Source organism: Ornithorhynchus anatinus, chromosome 14, assembly GCF_004115215.2.
Source record: "Ornithorhynchus anatinus isolate Pmale09 chromosome 14, mOrnAna1.pri.v4, whole genome shotgun sequence".
Taxonomy (NCBI): domain Eukaryota; kingdom Metazoa; phylum Chordata; class Mammalia; order Monotremata; family Ornithorhynchidae; genus Ornithorhynchus; species Ornithorhynchus anatinus.
Window position 1 is genome coordinate 23,387,640 of NC_041741.1, and position 26,942 is coordinate 23,414,581.

At 44.6% G+C, this 26,942-nt stretch overlaps 1 protein-coding gene across 1 annotated transcript in view; it reads right to left on the bottom strand.

Moving 5' to 3' along the window:
* Positions 1 to 26,942, bottom strand: part of E2F7 (E2F transcription factor 7) — a 58,698-nt gene that overhangs the window by 16,231 nt on the left and 15,525 nt on the right. Inside the window, exons 3-6 of the mRNA XM_029079253.2 lie at positions 23,460 to 23,735; positions 18,267 to 18,435; positions 2,360 to 2,650; positions 880 to 1,038 (exon numbers count right to left, since the gene is read on the bottom strand). Coding sequence (XP_028935086.1) covers positions 880 to 1,038; positions 2,360 to 2,650; positions 18,267 to 18,435; positions 23,460 to 23,735 — 895 coding nt within the window. The remainder of the gene's footprint in view (positions 1 to 879; positions 1,039 to 2,359; positions 2,651 to 18,266; positions 18,436 to 23,459; positions 23,736 to 26,942) is intronic.

Below are 26,942 nucleotides of genomic sequence, written 5' to 3' on the forward strand. Positions count from 1 at the left end.
TTCAAAGTCCCTGCAGAGTCACATCACCTCTGGGAGGGCTTCCCAAATAAGCTGTCATTTCCCCTAACCCTGCTGTGTTGATTGTGCATTTGACTGTGCGTCCATTAGCACCTTGGCACTCACCCCAGCCCCACAGCACTTACATATCTGTCCTTTTACTCTACTGTTTCTTCTCTCTGTGGTTTATTTTAATGTTAGTCTCCCCCTGTGGACTGTGAGCTCCCTGTGGGCAGAGCTCGTGTCTAATGGCTCTGTTGTATTGTACTTTCCCATGCTCTTAGTCTAGTGTTCTGCACACAGCCAGTACTAAATAAATACCACTGACTGATGGATTGTTAAGGGCTACCAACTGGTATAGCAGATTACGGGCTATGTTTAAAGAACAAAACCAAAAACATTTTCATACCTCAGTAGGCTATAGCAGAATATCAGTGGACAGGGTATTCCTGACTCACTACAAGTTACATCAAAAAGTTTAGCCTAAGAAGGAACCCCATGTACATATGTTACTAGTAAAGTCAGAGAGAAAATAACACGATTCAAAGTCTCTCCTCTTCTCACTAAGCAGCGTACCTTAGTGAGAAGCAGCGTGGCTTAGTGGAAAGAGCCCAGGCTTGGGAGTCAGAGGTTGCGGGTTCTAATTCTGGCTTCGCCACTTGTCAGCTGTGTGACTTTGGGCAAGTCACTTAGCTTCTCTGTGCCTCAGTTACCTCATCTGTAAAATGGGGATTAAGACTGTGATCTCCACATGGGACTACCCGATTTCCTTGTATCTACCTCAGGCTTAGAACAGTGCCTGGCACATAGTAAGCTCTTAAGTACCATCGTCATCATCATTCTTACTAAAGCAGGGTTACTCTAATTCTTAACATTTCATACTTTTAAACTTGCTATGATCTGCTGCATCTTGGCTCTCTTCTATCAAGATTTTTGCTGCTACATCGAGAGTCACAATCTTAGTCTTGGAGACGAGGAACAGCATGACAAACTTTTGGCTCATAATGCGCAGGGACTTGTCTTTGCGGCTGTTTGCGGAGGCTGCAAGAGAAAGAGAATGCAAGTGTTGATGCATGCAACACATCACAAAGAAGTTGGTGTTAAACAAGAGCATTTCCCTCTGGGGGGATCAATGAATATTTTCCCCACGGTGTAAAGCAGGTGATCAAAATAAAATCCTTTCCAAAAAGCAGGTGTAGGACATATGGAAGAAATTACTGACATGTGGCTCACAAAGTGACCTCAAGTGGTTATCTCTTCCTACGCTCCCTCCTGGGCAAGGCTGCAGTTAAATTACCCAACATAGGTGACTGTCAAGTCTGCTGCTCACTAGTCAGGAGAGGGGTGTACCCTGCTTTTAAAAGTAAGTAGGCAAGGATGCTAATGAACATCAATTACGGGGTTTGGAAGATGTCAAAATTCTCTCCCTTAAGCCTTTCTTTTTCCTCCTTATTTGGTTTCATGTTTGGTGGAAGCCAAGAGATGACGGACATAAATATTTAGAAGATTGACTCTCTTGCCCTAATTAACCCAGGGAGCATATGAAGCATGGCCTAATGGAAAAAGCACAGACCTAGGAGTCGTGGGACTTGGGTTCTAATCCCGGTTGCCTCACTTGACTGCTGAGTGTCCTTGGACAAGTCACTTAGTTTCTCCGTGCCTTGGTTTCCTCAATACTTCTAGACTCTAGGCTTGTTATGGGCAGGAAACATGTCCTCTCATTCTGATGCACTGTACTCTCCCAAGCGCTTAGTACAGTGCTCCGCACATAGTAAGCGCTCAAATACCATTGATTGATTTATTGAGACCTGTTCTCCCTCCTTTAGACTGTGAGTCCCAGCGCTTAGTACAGGGGTTAGCATATAGTAAGCACTTTACAAATACCACTCATTATTATTATTATTATTATTATTTTCATTACGTAGTGGCCGAGAGAGACAGGAGGTGAGGGCCTCAGCAAATACAACACAAATTTGTGATCATGGGCTTCTTGAAAACCAGATGCAAGATAATTCGATTTTTTTCTTAACGGTCCCCAAATAAGTTGCACAACCTCGTGCCAATATAAAACAACCGAGCGCTGTCAATAACAAGGAATTCTTTTCACGGATCAGTTAATGTTTCTTTGACAGTTCCAAAGCTCCAACCCCAGGAAAAAACGCCAAGAGTTCTTTCTGTTCAGGTGGAAAATCTGATGTAGACATGTAGATTTAGCACTTAGGGCTAAAAGACTTCCACTGGACAGGAATTAGAGCACTAAGAGAGAGGCACAGAGAGAGTGCTGGGATCATCTAGATCCCAAGGAACCCATTCAGCACGTTCTCCTTCTGCAGGGAAGCTCTTTAGAGGTCAGCAAACTCACATGAGGAGCAATCGGCATCTGAAAACTCCAGTAATGTTGGGTCTTGGGCATCAGCAAAGACCTCCTTCCTGTGTTCTCCAAATTTGTATTCCACCAGATCCAGCTCTTTCTGCTGAAGGAGGGCCATCTGCTCCTCATACTTCAGCTCCTCGCCCAGCCTCCGGAGACCCTTCAGCGTCTGGCGCAGGCTATGCCGCCCGTGCCAGCCGTACTGGTTCTTGGCCACACGGCTAACAAGGTGCAGGGACTCCAGGACGTTCACGATGTCGTAGATGCGCCTCCGTTCGACACCTATTTTCAGAACAAATGAGCGGAGGACAACGTGTCGCTTGGCAAAGTTGGCAATGTGTTAGAGTCTCTGGCACCCCGACCCTCGGCGGGTGGCCAGCCCCCCACCATCAGGCACCGCCCAACTCCTGGAGCTCTGAGGGCATCTACCTCAATTTCACCTGCTGCTCTTCCCCGTCGTCTTATGTCTGCTTGGGTGAAAGCAGTAAGTTGGGAACCACGAGACCCAGGGGCAACAGCCCATCTCCCTGTGCTCTCTTGTTCAGTGGCCACTTAAAAAAATGCTGAGGCGCAGCACCATCATCATCATTACAGCATGGCTTAGTGGATAGAGCACAGGCCTGGGAGTCAGAGGGAAATGGGTTCTCATCCTGGCTCTGCTGTGTGACACTGGGCAAGTCACTTCACTTCTCTGGGCCTCAGTTACCTCAGTGAAAAAACAGGATAGAAAGAGCATCAGTTCTTTTGAGAAGATTTCTGCAGATACCATGGATGGCCCAGGAAATAAACAAATGGATTTTGGAGCAAATTAAGCCAAACTGGTCTTTGGAAGGCCAAATGACTCGATTTAGATTAGCATATTTTGGACACAAAATCAGGAGGACTAATTCTCTGGAGAAGACACTAATCCTAGGAAAAGTCCAGGGAAAACATGGAAGAGGCAGACCAGCAGCTAGATGGATAGAGACCATAACAACGATAACGGAAGAACCGTTAGCGAGATTATGGATTATGGCCGAAGACAAGACTTCTGGAGAAAATACATCCACAGAGTTGCTATGAATCGGAAACGCCTCGATGACACTTGATGACAATAATTTTTAAGTGCTTACTATGTTCCAGGCACTGTACTAAGCCCTGGGCCAGACACAAGATAATCAGGTGGGACATAGTCCCTGCCCCACAAGGAGCTCACGGTCTTAATCCCTGTTTTAGAGATGAGATAAACAAGGCACAGATAATTTGCCCAAAGTCACACAGCTGGCAACTGGAGGAGCACCCAGGTCCTCTGACTCCTACTAATGGGGGCAAGAGGGGACTCCACCATCCTGGAGCCTTTCTGATGCCAAGGGGCACAGCAGATTAGTAGCAGCTGCCCCCAAAGCCGTGGGGTAAAACCAGTAACTGTACCCTTTAGCTGCCAACACCACAGGGCACGTGCCCATGTGCCTGAATAGGTCTTATGGGCACAAGTCCTTGAGAAATCCATCTTTATCTCCTTCGGTGGTTAGAACAGAGACCAGGGTCTGCAAAGTGCCTGGTAAACCTGCAGCCCCCCTCTGCTTCTGCTAGTCTGGGATGCATTAGCAGAGAGAGGGTTAGGTGTTTTTCTGGGTGGTAACAAGATTCCTCCAGCTCCCAGAAGCGGCATCAAAGGAGTCTGTGGAGCTGCACTGTGAACCCCACCATCTCCCGCTCTTTTGGGGAAGGGGTCGCATCTGTGACATAATAGGCAGTTTCACTGAAGTTTACCGAAGGGAAGGATTTTATGTTTCCCATTTTACAGAGAAAAGGAAATAGAAGATAGAATGACATATGTTACCTGTATCTCCCTCCTCTCATCCTAAAGGCTATTAAATCACACTTCTCCCCACCCACTACACACCACCCATGCATCCAAGTGAAAATTAAGACATTTTTCCAGTCTAAATTTAGTGCAATTTTAGCTGTACTGCAGTTTATCTTGAAAGCTTAAATCTAGAATTCTGCAGGCTCCCTATCCATTATATGTAATTATTTGTGAAAGCAATTCTTTATTATATCTTTTACCAGACTGTCCGATCACTTTGAATTGTCGGCTCTAAGGGAGGAATTACGTTTCCCCAGATACCCAGCATGGTGCCCTGCAAGGGAGGCACTAAATAAATGCTAACAAATATGGGTGGTACACCTCTACGCTCTAAGGTCATTGCTGGCCGGGAATGTGCCTACCCGCTCTGTTGCTGGCCCTATCCCCTCACCTCTTCAAAAAAAACACTTGTTCCTGCCTTCCTTTTCCACTGTCTTCAACCTCTCGCTCAGATGGCTCCTTCCCCTCGCCTCCCATCTGACCTGACGTGGATTCCAAAGCAGGCCATGTTCCTTGGAAGCTGCGATTCCGTTCTATCAGCTGTCCTCTAGATCCATTAGAGTCAGCCTTCCACTCTCTCAATCCACTCATTTCAAAGTCAACAACCACCTCTCCGTGGCCAAGTTCAAAAGGCTCTAACGTGGGACCTCTCAGTCAGGGAGTGAGGAAGCAGCATGGCCTAGTGGAAAGAGCCTGGGCCTGGAAGTCAGGGGACCTGGGTTGTGGTCCCGACTCTGCCACGTGTCTGCTGTGTGACCTAGGGCAAGTCATTTAACTTATCTGGGGCTCAGTTACCTCATCTGTAAAATGGAGATTAAAAGTGTGAGCCCCAGGTGGGCCAGGGACTGTGTTCAACCTGATAAATCTGTATTACCCTAATGCTTAGAATAGTCTTTGGCCCATAGTAAGTGCTTAACGAGTACCATAATAATAATTATTGTCACTTAACTTCTTTGGCCCTCAGTTCTCTCATCTGCAAAATGGAGATTCAATACCAGTTTTCCCTCCTACTTAGTTTGGCAACCCTATGTGGGACCTGACTATCTCTTACCTACCCCAGGGCTTAAAAAAAGTGCTTGACACATATAAAGCAAATGCTTAATGAATACGATTATTATTGACTATTTAAAAAGGGGTAAGTGGGGGTTTTGCTCCTGGCAACCAAGAGATGGCAAGGGCTAGGGGTGGGGCCGGATGATGGAGCCGCTCACTTTCCCAGGCCACCTGTGGGTGCTGGTCCACCTGGACGAAAGGCCCACCAGTACTGTGGCAAACTACTGTTACGACGGAACAGCCATGCCAGGATGCTTTCAGTCCCAGCACCTATAAACATAGGTATACTCAATATCACATATGTAGTCACGTGCAAGTTGAATCATTTTCAATTGTTCATTTGGTTTGTTCTGATTTTTCAGCCTGGAATATTTGTTCTTGTCTCTATTTTAGCTTTTTCCTTCTTATCACTCCCACTATTTCTCAATATTTCACATGCCTGTCTCCCCGTTTGGAATGTAAGTTCCCTGCAGGCAGGGAATGGGTGTTTTTGTGTCAGTTGTCCTCTGCCGGTCACTTGGTTGTACTGTGTCGGTGCTCTCGACCCCACTTCCCCTGCCAGTTATTGCCTTATCTCCCTACTACCCTTTTCCAAAATCCTACAACGAGTCGTCTACAATCGCTGCTTAGAATTCCTTAACTCCCATTCTCTCCTGGACACCCTCCAATCTGGCTTCCGTCCCCTCCACTCTACTGAGACTGCTCTCTCTAAGATCACCTCCTTCTTGCCAAATCCAATGGCTCCTACTCCATTCTAATCCTCCTTGACCTCTCAGCTGCCTTTGACACTGTCGACCATCCCCTCCTCCTCCACACCTTATCTCACCTTGGCTTCATGGACTCCGTCCTCTCCTGGTTCTCCTCTTATCTATCTGGCCGGTCATTCTCGGTCTCCTTCGCTGGCGCCTGCTCCCCCTCCCATCCTTTAACTGTTGGAGTTCCTCAAGGGTCAGTTCTCCATTTACACTCACTCCCTTGGTGAACTCATTCGCTCACGGCTTTGACTACCATCTCTACGCAGATGACACGCAGATCTACATCTCCGCCCCTGTCCTCTCCCCCTCCCTTCAGGCTCGCATCTCCTCCTGCCTCCAGGACGTCTCCACCTGGATGTCGGCCCGCCACCTAAAACTCAACATGAGCCAGACTGAGCTCCTCATCTTCCCTCCCAAGCCCGGTCCTCTCCCAGACTTCCCTATCAGCGTGGATGGTACGACCATCCTTCCCGTCTCTCAGGCCCGCAATCTCGGTGTCATCTTTGACTTGTCTCTCTCATTCACCCCACACATCCTATCCGTTAACGAGACCTGCTGGTTTCACCTTTACAGTATTGCCAAGATCCGCCCTTTCCTCTCCACCCAAACGGCTACCTTACTGCTACGGGCTCTTGTTATATCCCGGCTAGACTATTGTGTCAGCCTTCTCTCTGATCTCCCTTCCTCCTCTCTCGCCCTGCTCTAGTCTATTCTTCACTCCGCTGCCCTGCTCATCTTCCTGCAGAAACGATCTGGGCATGTCACTCCCCTTCTTAAACACCTCCAGTGGTTGCCTATCAACCTCCGCTCCAAACAAAAACTCCTCACTCTAGGCTTCAGGCTCTCCGTCACCTTGCCCCTTCCTACCTCTCCTCCCTTCTCTCTTTCTACCGCCCATCCCGCACGCTCCGCTCCTCTGCCGCCCACCTCCTCACCACCCCTCGTTCTAGCCTATTCCGCCGTCGACTCCTGGGCCACGTCCTCCCACAGTCTTGGAATGCCCTCCCTCCTCACCTCAGACAATCTAATTCTCTTCCCCTCTTCAAATACCTACTTAAAACTCACCTCCTCCAAGAGGCCTTCCCAGACTGAGCTCCCCCCTTTTCCCCTCTGCTCCCTCTACCCCCTCCTTCACCTCTCCGCAGCTAAACCCTCTTCTCCCCCCTTTCCCTCTCCTCCTCCCCCTCTCCCGTCCCACCCCCTCAGCACTGTACTCGTCCGCTCGACTGTATATATCTTTATCACCCTATTTATTTTGTTTATTTTGTTTAATGAGATGTACATCATCCTGATTCTATTTAGTTGCCATTGTTTTTATGAGATGTTCTTCCCCTTGACTCTATTTATTGCCATTATTCTTGTCTGCCTGTCTCCCCCGATTAGACTGTAAGCCCGTCAAAGGGCAGGGACTGTCTCTATCTGTTACCGACTTGTTCATTCCAAGTGCTTAGTACAGTGCTCTGCACCTAGTAAGCGCTCAATAAATACTATTGAATGAATGAATGAATGAATAGAAGGCAAGGTCACAGCTGGAGTCGGATGCTTTAAGTCCTAAGGAGGCTTGGGAGGAGAACTTCAGGGAAGAAAGGCTGCTCTACATCCTCAAGGGGCAAACGCGACATCCCCTCTCTCTCCTCTCTAGTCCATACTTCAGTCTGCTGCCTTGATCGTTTTTCTGAAAAAGCATCCAGTCCATATCTCCCCACTCCTCAAAAGTTTCCAATGATTGTCTATCCACTTTCGAACCAAAAGGCTCTCCCTCCTGCCCTCCACACTTCATCGCTCTCATTTCCTACTACAACCCAATCTGCACATTTTGCTCCTCAAGCACCAATCTTCTTACTCTAGGTTGAACCCTGACTTCATCTTTCTCGTCACTGGCCCCTTGCTCATATCCTCTCTCCTTCCTGGAATTTCTTTCCCATTAATATCCAACTACCACTCTCCCCATCTTCGAAGTCCTACAAAAATCCTATTTTCTCCAAGAAGCCTTCCCTGGTTAACCTCTCTTTCCTACCTTACTCTCACTCTCTTCCGCATTGCCTACATACTTTCTGCACCATAATAATTACGGTGTTTGTTAAGCGCTTACTTTGAGCCAGGCCCTGTACTAAGTGTTGGGGAGGATACACCAAATCGGGATGAACTCAGTCCCTGTCTCATTTCGGGGTCACAGCCTTAATTCCCATTTTAAAGATGAAGTTACTGAGGCACGCAGAAGTGAGGTGATTTCCGCAAGGCCACAGAGCAGACAAGTGGCGGATCCAGGATTAGCAGCCATGACCTTCTGACTCCCAGGCAAGTGCTCTGTCCGTTATGCCATGGTCCTACAGCATTAATGTATACATGCCCTTATACTCTCCTGCTTCCTCTACCTGTAATTTAACACCTGTCTCCTCTCCTAGAATTTAAGGTACTTGAGGACAGGGATCATGCCTACCAACTCTATTGTTCCTGTACTCTCAAGCTTTTAGTATATTAGTAGAGAAGCAGCTTGGCTCAATGGAAAGAGCCTGGGCTTGGGAGTCAGAGGTCATGGGTTCTAATCCCGGCTCTGCCGCTTGCCAGCTGTGTGACTTTGGGCAAGTCACTTCTTCTCTGGGCCTCAGTTATCTCATCTGTAAAATGGGGATTTAAACCGTGAGCTTCACGTGGGACAATCTGATCACCCTGTCTCCCCCCAGCCCTTAGAACAGTGCTTTGCACATAGTAAGCGCTTAACAAATACCACCATTAAATTGCTCTGCACACAGTAAGTTCTCAATAGGTAACTGGTAGGAGGCTGGCTCAGTTACTAATAGTGAGGCAGCCCCACTGTTGATTTCTATTGAGGGAGAAGCTAGTAGAAGGCGGGCAGTTAGTTTAGGCCTCGTCTGTCTGCTTCTCTGAGATCCAACAGGAGAGACTCCCACGTGGTTAGGTATCTCTCTAATTCTACCTGAAGAAAAAGGGAATGTAGGGTGAGTTTATTTGGGGGTTATTTTAGACTAAGGCCCATTTTCATCCATTTTCTCCTGCAAACTCAAGGTAGTTTCATGTCTGAAACACATGTTGCCTGGCTTTTCTTAATCAGATCATCATCTTGGCCTTGGAAGTCTTGAACCTCGATGGCTTTAAATATTACCATGTGAACCTTAGCCTTTTTATTTCCCATTGTGATTCTTTCCAATTTATGGTACTGATTAAATCCCGACATCAGTACTGCCTTGTTTAGGAATCTGGTTTAACCATGGTTGTTGGGGCTCTTTCAAAACCCTCAAGGGGGAGCTGGTTGGAATTCTTAATCCTGTATCTTCCTTCAATGGTCTTAATCAATCAATCACTGGCATTTATTGAGCACTTACTGTATGCAGAGCACTGTCCTAAGCATTTGGAAGAGTACAATACAACAAAGTGTGTTGTTCCCAAAATTCCCTGTCCACAGGGATCTTATAGTCTAGAAATCTGGCTAATTTTTGGTCCTAGTTTGGGATTATACAGCTAAGTGGTCCCGATTTTGATCTCCTGTACGAATAGCTATGTCAAAAGTCAGTAGGAGGGATTGAATAAATTCCACCACCAATACTACTGTTACTAATGCACACTGGAGGCAATGGACTGGTTGACTACTATAGTACAACACAACTAATAAACCATCTGTTATTGGGTACTACTTGATGGAGAATATTACCCTTTTTTGTCACTTAAAGATATTTGGCCAAACAACGCTGTTGACTATTTTTTTGGGCGACTAATAATCATAAATAACGTTGGTATTTGTTAAGCACTTACTATGTGCCGAGCACTGTTCTAAGCACTGGGATAGATACAGGGTAATCAGGTTGTCCCACTTGAGGCTCACAGTCTTAATCCCCATTTTAGAGATGAGGTAACTAAGGCACCGAAAAGTCAAATGACTTGCCCAAAGTCCCACAGCTGACGGGTGGTGGAGCCGGGATTAGAACCCATGACCTCTGACTCCTAAGCCTGTGGTCTTTCCACTGAGCCACGCTGCTTCTCTAACAGAAAGGGTGATCTAAGAGGCATTTATTCGGATACCCACTGTACATGCCATTTGGCTTTTCTTTTTTTCTAAAGAACTCAGAAAAGATCCAAATGCACACCAGGTTTAGATTAGATTACCCCTGGATGGCGACTCGCCCTACTAGAAAATTCTGAGTAATTTCCTCAAGAGGGCCCCAGGTTCAATCCCAATTTTGTTTTCTCCTTTGCATTTTCCATCAAGGTCTCCATCTAGTGGAAAAAATTAAACCAAGATTCTAACTACTTGAGAATATATAGTGATGCTGAAAACATAGAAGTTCATTTTACCTGCTCACTCACTTGGCTGTTCAGGAGCCTGTTTCAAAGGCGGGGATATCTGAAGTTTATATCACTTGCCTTAGGGGAATACTTCCAAGGGGAATTTTACCATCCTGATTCCCCTGAGCACTCAATCTACTTTATCCTTTGACATAATAATAATTATAACAACAACAATAAAATTTGTTAAGCACTTACTGTGTGTTAAACACTGTATTAAATGCTGGGACAGATAGAATCTAGTCAGATTAGACACATGAGGCTGCCCAATGTGAGGCTCCCAGACTAAAAGGAGGGAGAACAGGTTTTCATTTTACAGGTGAGGGAACTGAGGCACAGAAAAGTTAAATGAATTGCCCAAGGTCACACAGGAGGCAAGGGGTAGAGGTGGGATTAGAATCCAGGTCTCTTGACTCCCAATTCTGCATTCTGTCCACTAGGCCATGTTGCTTCCCTGCATCGTGCTGAATTTAGCTGTTAAAATACTTTGGTACTTGGATTTTTATGGTATTAATTTAACACTTACGATGTGTCAAACACTGTTCTAAGCACTGGGATAGATATACAAATTTATCAGGTTGGACACACACCTTGTCCCACATCGGGCTCACAGTATAAAATGGACACAGGAGGATTGAATCCCCATTTTACAGGTGAGGTAACTGAGGCACAGTGACTCTTCCAAGGTCACATGGCAGACAAGTGACCTAGTGGACAGAGCACAGGCCTGGGAGTCAGAGTACCTGGGTTCAAATCCCGGCTCTGCCGCTCTTCTGCTTTGTGACCTTGGGCAAGTCACTTAACTTCTTGGTGCCTCAGTTACCCCATCTGTAAAATGGAGATTATGACTGTGAAACCCAAGGGAGCAGGGACTATGTCCAAAATGATAAGCTTGTATCTACCCCAGCACTTAGTACAATGCCCAGCACATAGTAAGCACTTAACAAATACCATATATATACATATATATATATATATATGTATATATAAAATGGCTGAGATTAAAACCCTTTTTCCACCAGGTATCTTTTATACCATTAGTTCTCCCATCGTGGGCATAGAGAATACCATTGTCCTCTTAGCCCCCGTTCAAAATACTCTTCAGCTGAATAACTCCTATATTCCATGATGGGACAGTTGCTTTTGCTGTCAGGCTTATTTATAATGTCTGTGTTTATTTCCTTATCTTCAAATCTTTCTTTCCTCCTTCACCAGTGCCCATGCTCTTTTCTGTCCCAGATCTACTATACATTAAAGTGGCCAGGATGTTGGTTGGTTATCAAACTGCCACAGGAGCCCAGGAAGTTTCTAGTCATTCACCTCCAGTGACAGTAGGGCTGGGTTTCAGGCAGGCAAGCGAACGTTGGAGAAAGCTGGCAGATGGATCAGGAAGAACCAGCCAGGAGTGAGCCCAAGATTACTGTCCTCTATGGGCCATTTGTCTCTGCTTGCCTGTCCTGACAAGGTTGCAGTCGCCCCAGCATATTTGATCAGGCCCTTCTGCTGGGCTGTTGTAATATTCCGTTCTACAGACTGATGAAATGATAATAATAACTTTGGCATTTGTAAAGCGCTTACTTTGTGCCAGACACTGTAATGGATACAAGCAAATTGGGATGGACAACGTCCCTGTCCCATGTTGGGCTCACAGTCTCATCCCCATTTTACAGATGAGGTAACTGAGGCAGAAGTAAAGTGACTTGCCCGAGGTCACACAGTAGACAAGTGGCAGAACCGGGATTAGAACCTGTGATCTTTTGACTCCCAGGCCCGTGCTCTATCCACTACGCCACGCTGCCTCTCACTCCACACCCTCACCAGGACCAGGATGCAGGCCCTGCCCTCAGGGTCAGGGCCATTAAAGTTCTCCCAAATCCAGCATTTGGAATAATTTCTGCTTGCCAGTTGTTTCTGACTTCTGCTTCCTGATTCTTCTTTCATCCACTCGGAAACCTTCAATGGCTGCACATTGCCAGTCTGACCACACTGATTTTCTCCTATCTTGGGCCTGTTTTCGGCTGCTTCTACCCTTCCTTCACCAGAGGGATCGACCAGTTCTCCACCAGTGTGGCTCAGGATGATTCCAAGCAAAGATCTCTTACTTGTCAGGTTAAAACAACACCCCTCCACTTCCCAAACTCTAAATGGCCAGCTTCCTTTGCTCACTTCACTGGCTTTTGTTCTCCCTCTGTCCAAAGTCCCCATTCTCTCTCTGGACTTAATCTTTAACTCCAGGCTCTTCTGTCACCAGGTTAGCCCTGAAACCTGCTTCTCCTTGCTAGCTCTAGGCCGGCTCAAGAACCACCTGAGCGGTCATGTATAGCCTGCAAGGCAGGAGAAGCAGCAATGCAGACAGAACTTACAGATGAGGTAACTGAGTCACAGAGAAGTCAAGTGACTTCCCCAAGATCACACAGCAGAAAAGTGGCGGAGTCGGGATTAGAACGCATGACCTTTTGACTCCCAGGCCCGTGGTCTATCGACTAGGCCAAACTGCTTCTCATCATGCCCACTGGGTGTAGATGGACTGTTGGAGGGAGAAGTCAGTGTTCGATGTATATGTTGATGCCATTAGGACACAGGGAATAGGAGCAGGAAAACCCTGGAGGCCAACTTTGGTTTGTCCCAGTACTTCCAGGGGAGAATCTTCTGGAATGCTGTCTGTGCCAGAAGACCGCTACTCTCCCCATCTTCAAAACCCTACTAAAATCGTATCTTCTCCATGGGGCCTTCCCTGACTGACCTCTCATCTCTCCCTGCCCCAGAGTCTTCCTCCCTTCTGCATCCCCTACACACTCAGGTTATCCCCTAAGCTCTTTCCTACTCACCCCACCCTCAGCGCATTAAGGTTTACCTCCGTATACTCTGTTCCTTCCTCTGCCTGTAATTTATTTTAATGTCTATCTTCCCGTACAGATTGCAAGCTGAAAAGCAGGAACTATGCCTACCAATTCTACTGTACTAAAAGTTTAGTAGCCTGCTCTGCACACAGTAAGTGCTCAATAAATGTCATTCACTGACTGACTGCCACACATGGGCCTGCAGATTCAGGGAGAGATCAGTGCATGGATTAGAGGATTGTGCAGAGAGGAGGGTTATGTTGGCTACATTAGGAAGGGGAGGTCTTCTGGGACAGGTGAAACGTGTTTAGGAGGAAAGGGCTCTATCAGTAGCTGCTGCTACTAAATATCCCAAAGGTGGTTGAGCAGTTTCACACTAAACAGTGGGGGGAAAGGCAGTAAGCGTGAGACTTAGAGCTGGGAAGCTGGCCAAGGAAAAAAGAAAGAGGAAAGCCAAAGTCCTCATTTTGCCTCCTCTCTTTAGGAAAGACTGGGAATGGACACGATGCTTAGTATAGTGCAAGTGCTTAGTACAGTGTTCTGCACACAGTTCTGCATATCAGTCAATTAATATGACTGATAACGATGATGACATTGGAGGTGTGCCCTCAAATGTGAGGGACAACACAAAATTATTTCTAGACAAAAGGGATTCATACAATCTGAAACTTAAACAAAAACGTTAGAGTAAGAGTGTTACCAGAATGAGAAAACGGATTAGGAAATGTCAGATGGGTTTGGGTCAGCCTTAAGCCAGGGCAGGGGGTAAAGGTGGGAAACTTCAGTTATCCTCATATAAATAGGCTGAAAATACTCATCAGGAGGAGAGGTGCAGTATGTAAGGAAGGCTTATGAATAAAATAACTATGAAATGGGTAGTTGTAAAGGCAAGATGATATACTGGATTTAATTCTGAGCAATGAAGGTCATGTGGTGATCTCCTGAGGAGAACACTGGATGGAGCCTTGATCTAGGAGGGGTCTGGGCAAGAGCAGAAGTCACACTGCAGTAGTTTCAAACGTGATAAAATTTAATGTTCTTGATGGGGAATTGAGGGATGGGGCGAGGAAGAAAGAGGAGGCAAGAAAACAACAACCCCAGTTTAAGGATTTTTAATTTTTGAAGAGGAAACTGGAAAAAAAAAACCATGAGAGGCTCAGTGGGGAAGATGTTGAAAAGGGTAGCTAAGAAAAAAAAGGTCCATAAAATGGTAGGAGTTTCAGTGAGAGCAAATATGTATATCCCATGTGCCAAGCACCCCACAGTATACCCTTCTCCGGTATACTTCTTGCTGACACACAGCAATATATGTAGGTTCTCGGCCAGATGTCACGCCGAATTGCAGCAAAATCAATTCCCACTCGGGCCCTTCTTTCCCTCACTCCACCTCACCCTCCTCCCAGCGGCTTTACTGCCCCCTCCCCAAGGCCCTTTGGTGTTGGTCTGTGTGGTGGAGTAGAGTTGAGTAGTGCTTCCTCCTGTAATTCTAACCCTATCGGCAGCTGCTGTCATCAACCCTTGCGCTCCTCTGTGCTGCGTCCCAATTGGCTGTCCGGCACATCCACCACTCCACCCCAGACCAGGGTGGGCTAGGTGACCGGCAAACCTCTTGGGAGGGGGGCCGCTGTCTCTGTCACTTCCTGCACCCACTTGTCACAGTCCCCACAGCCCCAGCAGCAGCCGGGCTGAATCAGAGAATGGCAAGCTGCGCAGTGGGAACCACCACCGTTCCGGTTAGAATTATAGGTGAGAGGAAGAACGAACCAACAGATGAAACTGTTTCACACTCCACAGTTTGGTCACAAACAGGCTGCACAGCGAGGGGATGCTGACAGACCGAAAAGTGCTGGGAAATTGGGGAGGGTGAGGTGCAGAGGAGGAAGATGGCAGTACCACTCACCTGGTTTTGAAGCTGGCCAAGGGCATTCTTTGCCAGGAAGCACAGGGAGGGTCACAGAGCTATAGGGTAACTGGGTCATCTTTGGGCTGGGCACCGTTTTTATCCCGTTAATCTTTTTGAGAGGACTTCTTTTTAGACTTTGTAATAGTAAAGTTAATATCCATGTTGCAGTGTTATGCTTAGGATTTCTATAGCATCAGTAGAGCGTTCATAAAAGAATTGCATATTATCCAAAGGTTTTGGAACAGATCCTAATTTATAACAGGTAAATCTAAGGGAAAAAGTAACCCTGATAACAGCTCTTCATGGTAGGACCGTGTTATTTGCTTGTATCCACACCAGCACTTAATACTGTGCCTAGCACACTGTAAGCACTTAACAAATACCATCATTATTATTTTTATCAAAGAACACAACCCTACCGTATTGTGGGGTATTTCTGTACAAGGTATTGCATGAAACTACATAGAAATAATCCAAATTACAGCTGCACAATGATGGGCTTGGAACTATTATCCTTAACAGCATTTCTTGAGCCCCTGAAATATGCCAAACTTTTGGTAGCGGCTTGGGTACAAATGATAGAGCTAAAAAATATGAGCTTACAAGCGAATGGGAAGTTCTTGATATCTTGGTCACAAATTCAGCTCTTTGTGGGCAGGAAACACATCTACCAACTCACAAAACTAAGCACTCGATAAATACGATTGGATTGATTAAAACACTGAAGTCACTGTTTACTATTAACGTCCCTCGGCAGCCAAGAAGGCCAACGAAAATAATAATTAAAAGCTTTCTATATGCCAAGCACTGGGGTAGATACAAGATAAATCAGGTTTCAAACGGGGCTTACAGTCTGAGTAGAAGGGAGACTAGATACTTACTACCCATTTTACAGATTAGGGAATTGAGGCTTAGACAAGTTAAGTGACTTGGCCAAGGACTCAGAGCAGGTAAGTGACAGAGCCAGAATTAGAGTACAGGGCATTTGACTCCCACGCCTATGCTCTTACCCCTCGGCCATGATGCTTCCTAAACAAACAAAAAGCTGGGCATCATTAGGAAAATGACAGAAAATGAAACAAAGCACTTATGCACATATCTGTGTTGTTAGTTGTCTCTCTTACCAGTAATTTATTTTAATATCTATCTCCTCTGCTAGATTGTAAGTTCCTTCAGGGCGGGGGCTGGGTCTACTTACTCCCCTGTATTCCCCCAAGTAATTAGTACAATGCTCTGCACACAGTAAGTACTCAATAGTTTTGCCACTACATAAAACTGTAACTCTATAGGTAAAGCTATAGCAAAACAATGTGGCCTAATGGATAGAGCACAGGCCCGGGAGTCAGAAGGACCTGGGTTCTAGTCCCAGCTCCACCACTTGTTGGCTGTGTAACCTTGGGCAAGTCACTTCACTTCTCTGGGCCTCATTTACCTCATATGTAAAATTTGGATTAAGACTTTGAGCCCCATTATGATATACTTGTTTCCACCCCAACGCTTAGTAGAGTGCCTAACACACAGAAAGTACTAAAATGCCACAGTTATTATTATTATAATAATCTCCCATATGGAATAAGGGATGAAGTTCTAGTTGTGTTATTTTAATGGGGACATTCTAGAGCTGGAGCCAGTTCTGAGAAGGGCAATCAAGATGATCACGGGAAAGGAAAACCTTTCTTATGAGGATTAATCAAAAAGACTTATTCTCACTCACTCCTCTCTGGAACATCACGGGCTGAGAGGAGATGTGACTAAAGAATACAAAATCATGAAGAGTGTGGACAGATGTGAACACGGAGGTGTTCGCCAAATTCCCAAACTCCAGAACAAGAGGGGACCCACTGAGATTTTAAAATGGCAGCTTCAAAGCCCTGCAGGTGGTAAGCACAGGATTGTGCAAGGAGAAAATATGAGAAGATGCAAGAGGGTCTGGACAAATTTTAAGGGAGGGTACCAGAGGGAAAGTTAGGAATCCAGAGGGAAGAAGTTGAAGATGGCAATCTATGTCCACCAACTATCGCTGTGCAACTGTCAGACCAAATACTGAGAGGAATGGACCATTGGCTTGATTCAGTAATAGCAAACAATGGTCTCCATTCAAACAATTCCAACCATCTCAACTCCCAGTTGTCACATACCTTCCTTTCTGCCATTAGAATCTACAATCAAAGCCACTCATTTGCAATAGGCAGGCTGTTAAAATAACCCTTGGTCTAAAAGAAATCCACTTATTCTTTGCCAAAATTTAATGGAAAATTAAAGATCAGCCCAAAGCACTGTTAGGGTACTTCTTCAATCTACTACTGCCTATTGTCACTACTGCTCAAACATTTTTGCCAATCTGAATTTATCTGCAAGGGTTCTATAGCTTATTTTTCAAGTACATTTCATTTCCCCAGAATCCTCAAATTATTTGTCTCCAAACCCTATTTCTTCAGCATAACCATTGTTTTGCTCATCCTCACCCTTAGAGAGTTGATTAAACTCTTTCAATGTGCAGAACCCTGTTCAGAACCTGCCCTGATAGATCTCACAAATTTCCAAACAGACGGTTATAAATATACATTAGCAACTAGATCCCTGCATATGATTTATTTTAGTTCTCTTTTTTCAGGTGTTTCCTTCTCTCCTCAGTTTGTATGCTTAATACTGACACCAAGGTGTTCAAACAGACACTGTCTGAATTCAAACTTCTGCTTACAAAATAACAAAAACACAGTTGTGGATTCATAAAGTCAAGGGAAAAAAAAACAGGATTCACTTGGAAGCAATCATTCTTCTAGTATGAAATAATAGATGCTTTAAATGTGGATACTGTAAATCAATTGTTACACTTGTGGTGAAAACACTGTTTTGATCTTTTTTCTAGACAACAAAATTATGCTTGATGATTTTCCTAGATGTTAGAAGCTGCATTAACTGTAGGAAGTAAACTGTTAACAGAGCAGCATAAAACAAAATTTCAGGCCTCCCTTGGCCTGTCCCTGACCACACCAATTTCTTCATTCCTGCAAGAGAGTTTTCTCTTCAATCAAAAAGGATAAAATGTTTACAAAGGGCATTTTGTCTTCCAAAACAAATTTCCCCTTGTAATCTGTGCAGTGTTTGTAATCTTTGACCAGGCTTCAATTTGAATAGACTGCCTTTATTTTCTCTAGGGAGGTTGTTCTGTATTGTGTGTTAACAGCATACATACCAAGACTAGTAGCAACTTCATCCAGGGAAATAGTAGTCTTTTCGGTTGACAAGGGGTAACTTGGGTAGCGAGCTAGAAACTTTTGGCATAGAAGTCCTAAACTTTTTTGCTTCCGGCTTGGCCTCTGCTTTTCAAATTCATCTATAGTTCCATCCCCTTCGATGTCAAGCTGTATCGGAGACACAGAGGGGGGGATAAAAAGTCATTTTTAAGAGAGATTTTTTAATATGCCTAAAGAAGCTAACTCTGGGAATGTAATAGCTAGTAATACCCCATTGAAATAGAAACATTAGCAAAGTATTTCATTGTGCTATTTATTATCAACTGATGGAGCTCGATCATGCAGACGAGAGATTTTCAGGTCTGTTTAGAAATGATGTCTCTGTGTGACCCTGGGGAAGCCCCCACCCTCACCCTCTCAGAGAGGAATCGTCAAAGGAGCCAAATCAGAGCAGCAGCGTCTGACTAGGTGAAAAAAGAAAAAAAGTCTGCAGCCACCACAATTTCCTACTCTCCTGGAGTTCAGCCTCTGTGGTTGCTTCTTATGTTCTCAGCAGAGGTACCAACCCTGTGAAGCCTGACTGGTAGCCAAACAAGTTTCTCTTCTCCTACGCTCCAGCTGCTGCTACTTGCCAGCCTCTTCCTCCTCCTCCTTGCCTCTTCAGAGAGTCGAGTAAGGTCAGCACCCTCAAATGCTCCTGAACTGTCTGTCCCTCAAAAGCTCGTGAACTATTGACGTAATTGCTCTCTCCTTTTACTGATCCTCTGCTGTGCCCAGGGCAATAAGTGTCCCTGGCTTAGAACCTGTGGTCTTAAGTGGACTATCCAAACCCCCTCTTCTTTCTGTGCCAGGTCTATTGGTTATTTCAATGATAATTAACACCTTCAAAAAGCAGGGGAAGAAAGGAAATGCTTAACTTCGCTTTGGTTACTTGCTAGTAGCTCAGATTAAAGGTTTGGTGGTTGGGGTGGGGGGGTGACTCATTTGTAGTGTTCCGATTACCTGGAGATTTAATCCATCTGCTATTCTAACCCCTTGGACCTCAGATAACGTAGAGCTGGCATAGAACAGGGAAGTGGAAACAAAACAGTATTATTGAGATAACATTTTTTAGAGGCACTCACCTTTCCATCGGCTAGAACTATAGGGTTTAAAAATCCTTCAGACTATAAATAATCCAACATGTTGATGACTAATGAATCAGAAAATGGTTTCTCATCAATTGCAAAACTAAACCAAAACTCAACCCTGGAAAGCTGTTATTCTTTAACCTACACACTAGACTGAAACTCCTTAAGGAAGGGATCAAGTCTACTACAAACTCTATTGCACTGTACTCCCCTAAGTGCTTAGTTTAGTGCTCTGCACACAGCAAAGTCTCAGCAAATACCACTGATTGACTGATTTCATTTCACACACAGCTGGGGGCATTAAGTGATCTTACATGATCATGGCCATGATGCTAGATATTTGAGAAGCAGGGTAGGCCTAGTGGAAAGAGCACAGACCTAGGAGTCAGAGGACCTGGGCTTTAATACCAGCTCTGCCATTCGCCTGCTGTGTAACCTTGGGCAAGTCACTTAACTTCTCTGTGCCTGAATTACCTGATCTATAAAATGTGTCCAATCTGATTAGCTTGTAATCTACCACAGCACTTAGTACAGTGCCTGGCACATAGTAAGTGTAGAGCAAATACCATACAAAAATAAACAGAAAATGGGGGCAACCATCACATTCTTTCTCAAAAAATCCTTTTCTGTTTCTATGGGAGAAATAGGACTGGGATGAATAACCACACAACTCTAGTGTGAAGAAAGAAGTGCTCATTGTGAAAGATGCTATTTTAATTATCCATGTAATACAGCTTGTAAAAATACAGAATTCTCAAAGACCTATCACATGTTTTATTTTATGAATTGTTGGGGTAAGTAAATGGATCAACTACACTGAAAGTAAATATTTTAAATTTAAATGAAGATGGCATTGTTACAACTATATAGAGGCTACAGTCCAAAGTAGATACAGTGTATCGTTTCACTAAAAACACTCAAAAGGAGTGAAGAAGATTTCCAACTACTTTAAAAGGACATTTCTCTAATAGTCTGGTACAATTCCAAATGCCATGGACCTATTTCGTCAGAGGTCATGTGTGTCCATTCTGTATGATTTCATGAACTTTTCAGTATTGTAATAGGTACCTTTTTAATGGTATTTGTTAAGCACTTACAATGTGCTAGATACTCTTCTAAGTGCTTGGACAGATACATGTTTGCCAGGTTGGACACAGTCCCTGTCCCACAGGGGGCTCACAGTCTTAATATCCATTTTACATATGAGGGAACTGAGGCCCAGAGAATTGAAGTGACTTGCCCAGGTCACACAGCAGATGAGTGGCAGAACCGGGAATAGAACCCAGGTGCCGCTGACTCCCAGGCCTATGCTCTATCCACTAGACCACACTGCTTTTCTTTGCTAAAATTCTACTCTGAAATGGGTTCAGAGAAAACAACTCAGTATGCTTTGTGAATTATCAATATAAGTAGGTTTCTAGACTGGAAAAAGGTTGAATTACAAAGAAAGCTCAAAATGGATACGTGCCGATTGTGGATGAGATGAATGATTCAAAGTGAAACAGCAATTTATAGGTACGAGGAACTACAAAACAGAGAAGCAGTGTGGTCTAGTGGAAAAAGCATGAGCCTGGGAATCAGAAGGCCTGGGTTCCAATCTTGGCTCTGCCACTTGAAGGCTGTGTAACTCTGTGTGAGCTACTTAATTTCTCTGTCTCAGTTTACTCATCTGTAAAGTGGGTATTAATTAATTTTCCCTTCTCTTTAGACTGTGAGTCTTGTATGAGATAGGGACGTATCCTACCTGATTATCTTGTCTACCCCAGTGCTCAATACAATGCTTGGCCAATAGCAAGTGTTTAACAGGGACTAAAATCATTACTATGAATCGCTATGGGAAAATGCAATCAATTGCCAGCAAACAATAAGTGAAGGGGAATCTATTTTCAGGCCCAAGGCTGATCTATAAAGCAAAAACATTTCATGCTGACTGTCCACTTCTGTGATAATTCTCAAGGCTGGCTCCATGAATTCAATCTTCATCACAGTAGTGAGCAAAACACTTTCTGCCGATTCAGATAAAGGGGAAGATTCTGTCTACAAATCTGCCCACTTCACTGCTGAACAAATGTACAGTGCCAAGGCAACAGACTATTTTCATATTATCTTCCTCACAGTACACTCATCTGAAGGTGAGGAGACTAAAAGTGGGTGGAAGGCATCAAAGCGGAGGCTGATGGTACTTGTCTGGGCACAGGCAGCAGGTACGGACTTAAACTTAACGGTGCATGGCAAATGTACGCACTTTCGCGGCTTGAAAGCAGAAAAACCACATCCTGTCCAGTACTATGCAAATAACTGTTAATGAAACATCTGGTAGACTGTGAGCTCCTAGACGGCAGGGCTCATGTCTTTGATCTCTACTGTGCTTTAGAGATCCCCAGGAAGGACAGGGGCCGTGTCTAATTCCCACCTGGCTATTCTTTTCCAGTGCTTAATACAGTGCTCTCTGTACAATAAGTGCTTATTAAATACTAAGATTACTACTACTATGTTTTGTGATTCACTCCTTGCCAGTGGTATGGATGCCCTGCAAGCCCAAGGGGCTAGATGAAAATGGCAAAGATTTTATTCAGTGGTTGCATTGCTGATCTGGATGCTTCACTCTAGTTTGTAGCAATATATTATTATTATTATTAATAATAATTATAGCTTCAACTTGTATATCACTTATTCCTCCAGTGGGCCACATTCATTCATTTAATCACATTTATTGCCCATGTACTGTGTGCAGAGAACTGTACTAAGCACTTGGGAGATCCCAACAATAAACAGACACCTTCCTGTCCACAACGAGCTTAGTCTAGATGAGGGGAAGGCAGACAATGCAAATAAATGAATTACAGATATGTACATAAGGGTTGTGGGGCTGGGAGGGGGGAAGAACAAAGGGAGCAAGTCAGGGCAATGTAGAAGGGAGTGGGGGAAGAGGAAAGGGGGAATTTGTCTGGGATGTCCTTTGAAAGAGATGTACCTTCAATAAGGCTTTGAAGCAGGGGAGAGTAATTGCCTGTCAGATTTGGCGTTCCAGGCCAGAGGCAGGATGTGGGCTAGGGATCGGCGGAGCAATCGAGGCACAGTGACAAGGTTAGCATTAGAGGAGTGAAGTGTGCGGACTGGATTGTAGAAGGAGAATAACGAGGTGAGGTAGGAGAGGGCAAGGGTGGTGGAATGTTTTAAGGCCAATGGTGAGGAGTTTTTGTTTAATACAGAGATGGATGAGCAAGCACTAGGGTTGTTTGAAGAGTGGGGTGACATGTCCTGAATGTTTGGTAGAAGAGTGAGTGGGGTAGCGGAGTGAAGTATGAACTTGGGTGGGGAGAAAGGTGGCTGGGAGGCTGATGCAGTAATCCAGGCAGAATAGGATGAATGACTGTATTAATGAGGAGGCAGTTTGGACGGAGAGGAAAGGGTGGATATTAGCTATGTTGTGAAGGTGGGACTGACAGGATTTAGACAGGGTCTAAGACCAACCTGATTATGTAGTAACTACCCCAGAGCTTAGTACAGTGACTAAAATTAGTACAGTGACTAGCACATACAAAGTCCTTAACAAAAAACACAAACATAATAACTTTCATATCAATGATCTCACTTAATCCTCAACAGTGCAGCTGATGGCCTAGAGAATTTTTACAATCACTAAAATGTAGTTATGGGTGCAAATTTTTTTTCAGAAATTGCTCACTGCCAAAAATAGGCGTGAGGGAAATGAATGCATTCAAAGAAAAATTCAACATTAAAAGATTCCATTTGGGTTTCCAGGGCATGTAAGTACTGAAAGGACTGCTTCAATATTGAAAAATACTTGGCATAACTTGTGACCTACAGAAAACTGTCCTGTAATTAGCTGAATAATAGGCTATGTGGTTTCCTTGCTTCAAAAATCCAGATTTTTCAAGTATCATCGGGTCTCAAGGGTTGGATTTGAGGTTCCACTGTTTAATATTACAGACAAGCTGACTACAGATAGGTAACTTAAAAACTGTACCTGCTGTGACCTCGTCTAAGGGACAAGTTAATGAAAAACCTTAAGCTTCTTAATGCTCTCAAACCATTTACCTGCTGAGATTCAGAGAAGGCTGCATTCTTGTTTTCAATTGGCCTGAACAGCTCTTTCTTCTTTTCGCGGTCTCTCATGTCTGGGCTAGCAGCACTAATGAGCATTTTCAAGTTAGCCGTTGGGGTCCATGGCTCAGCCTGGGATCGGTCCACAAGTTTCACCGGCGTAATTGGATTTCTTTCTGGGGTGCAGTTCCTCTGCTTCGACAGATCGATCGGCTCGCTTTTCAATGGGGTCTTTGGAACTGTTCGGGATCGATCCACGTATATGTTTTCCTAAGCGGAAAGAGATTGTTGGGAGACGATAATGAGACAGGTCGCGTTATGAGATGGAGGAGAGAGCAAAGTCAGGTGCCATAGGGTTCCCGTCTTATTGATGAAGTCATGAATTCTGGAATGAAAATGAGCACAGATCTGTACACCCTAAGAAGAAGGAAAGAAAAAAAGGGCTGGTACAATTCTGTAGAGTATAAGCTTGTGGGAAGGAATTACATCTACCAATTCTACTGAATTGTACTTTCGCACTTAGTACCGTACTCAGTAAGCGCTCAGTAAATATCGTTGATTGATTCGGAGATGGGCCCAAATAGGAATCAAGCAGGGAATCAAATGGAAAATGCTACGGAGTCTGCCCCTCCATTTTATTTCTTCTGCTTGGTTTTCAGAGCAGTTTGTGTCTGGGGGGAAACTGAACTGTAGGCTTGAATGTTCTCTTAGCCTAAGGGTACGTGGAGTAATAAAAGGGCATACGATGCTGTGAGCTGTGATCATGGTGGAAATGTAAGTACAATTTGATAGGCCTAAGGGTTTTCGAAAATATTCCATAAGGTTGGTGTTAGGGCAACTCTGTAACTCTTCTGGAACAATACAGCCAGGTTGTTTGCAATGGTTCTCTGGATTGCTCAGGGCATAGGCACACACATTAAGCAAATACTATTCACAAGGACATGCCAGTGAACTACCAAATTTCAAGTCAAACCCTTTAGCCAAGGAATGTGAATCATCTAGAGAAAGTGACTCCCAAAGTAAGAATAGGCCCACAGACCAGAGCAGAAAACAAAAATCCTGAAAGAGAAAGTAAAAAAAAAAAAAACAACAAAAAACCAAAAAAACTTGTTTAAGTAAGTGTCCTGGTTTTCCCCTTGAACAAAGGCATGCGAAAATAGGTTTCTTCCAGTCAAAGAAACCTCAACCTACCAGACTTTTGAATTTTCCACCCGCTTCACTCAAACTCACACATAGTCAATTACCTGGGCTAAATCATTCTGAAAGTGCAAATTCAAAGCGATAACTACACTTTTCCAGCAGCCACATGTTCACTCTCTCAAGCCAGCAACTTTGTGGTGGGACTGAAGTCCGTCCAGGAGATGAACAACAACTCAACCATGCCGCCCTCCGCTGACGACAGGAAGGAAATGAATAGAAGGGACCCCTTTCCCTTCTACTCATAGTGGTCATCACCTCATCACCCAAAGTCAAAACATTTTATTATTCCTTTATGAAAACGTTACTCCCCAGGGGCTCCCTAGCAGAAGTAAGACTGTAAGTCTCCAACTGTGAACCCCCAAATTGGGTCAAATGGTTTAGATTCCCGTGACACCAGGTCACAGGCTAGAACCTTGTACAAGCTGATTCTTTCTCGCCCAATTCCATGCTGGTTCTATAGGGCCCATGCTGACGGTTGGGATCCTGGGATCCAAGGGACTTACCAGGAACACTGCTGTCCAAACACCCCCCAGACAGACAACCCAACTTAGTTCTGTCAGAGGCTCCATCAGAGATAATAGTTAATAATAATTGTGGCATTTGTTAAGCTCTCACTATGTGCCTGACACTATAGTAAGCACTGGGGTGGATATAAGCAGATCGTGGTGGACACAGTCCCTGTCCCCTCATGGGGCAGTTGAGCTAACTGAGGCCCAGAGAAGTGAAGGGACTTGCCCGAGGTCTAACAGCAAATGGTAGAGCTGGGATTCGAACCCAGATCCTTCTGACTTCCAAGCCCATGCTCTATCCGCTTAGCTATGTTGTTTCAACCCTGCCAGTGAAGAGATGGAGGAAGCTCTCTTGGTCTGGCTCCTCTTCCTTGCTCTCCTTGGCCTCAGAAGCCTGAGCTTCCTCCTGTCCTCCAGCATAAGGGTTAATAAATACAGGTCAGAAAGAGATATCACTTTTACTCTATTTTTCGCAGCTTCACTCTTCAACTATGCCATTCCAAACCCATTGCTGCTCCCCAAATTTGAGGAATCAGTAGTCCACAAGAAAACTATTGAAGCGAACCTCCATAAAGAAAGATGATTTTAAACTTCATTTCACCTTCCTACAGGTTTCTTCATACTGGAACTGCACTTATCCCCGCAGGCAACCAATCTTACTTGGAGTCACAAGCTATAATGACAGCCTTCAAACATCAGGTGACAGCACCTTATTCAAAATAAAGGCCTTTCTCTGTCTGACAACCAGAGCCGCATATGGCTTATCCTGCATGGGGCTCTCACATTTTCTGAATGATCAGCATAAGTCAAGGAAGAAAAAATTCCCAAAAGGCTTTCAAAAGCACAATTCCACCCCAGGCACTTTTGATCAGGATTCTGAGAATAACACACTGGGTCATTCTGAAATGGATCCATTCTCTTCAAGAAGTTCTTAGGGGAACACACACACACACACACACACACACACACACACACACACACACACACACATATTCTTAGGGGAATAACATTTATATACATATATATCTATATATATAAAGATATATTCATATGTATATTCATTCAATGGTATTTGAACGCTTACTGTGTGCAAAACACTTTACTAAGTGCTTGAGAGAGCACACTATAACAATAGACACTCCCTCCCCACAATGAACTTAAAGTCTAGAGGGGGAGGCAAACACTAATATAAATAAATGAATAACATATGTTCATAAGTGCTGGGGGGGCTGGGATGAATAAAGGAGCAAGGTAGGGTGATGCAGAAGGGAGTGGGAGAAGATGAAAGGAGGGCTTAATCAGGGAAGGCCTACTGGAGGAGATGTGCCTTCAATATTTCTTTGAAGGTAGGGTAGAGTTATTGTCTGTCGGATATGAGGAGGGAGGGCATTCCAGGCCCAAGGCAGGACATGGGTGAGAGGTCAGCGGTGAGATAGACGAGATTGAGATAGAGTGAGTAGGTTGGCATTAGAAGAGTGAAGTGTGCAGACTGGGTTGTAGTAGGAGAATACCGAGGTGAGGTGGGGTAGGGGGGAGGTGACTGAATGCTTTAAAGCTGAAGGTAAGGAATTTCTGTTTGATGTGGAAATGGTTGGGCAACCACTGGAGGTTTTTGAGGAGTGAGGTAACATGACCTCAACGTTTTTTATAGAAAAATGATCAGGGCAGCAGAGTGATGTATGGACTGGAGTGGGGAGGTTGATACAGTAATCAAAGTGGTATTGGTATAGGAGAAGTGCTTGGATGAACACGGAAAAATGTGGATGGA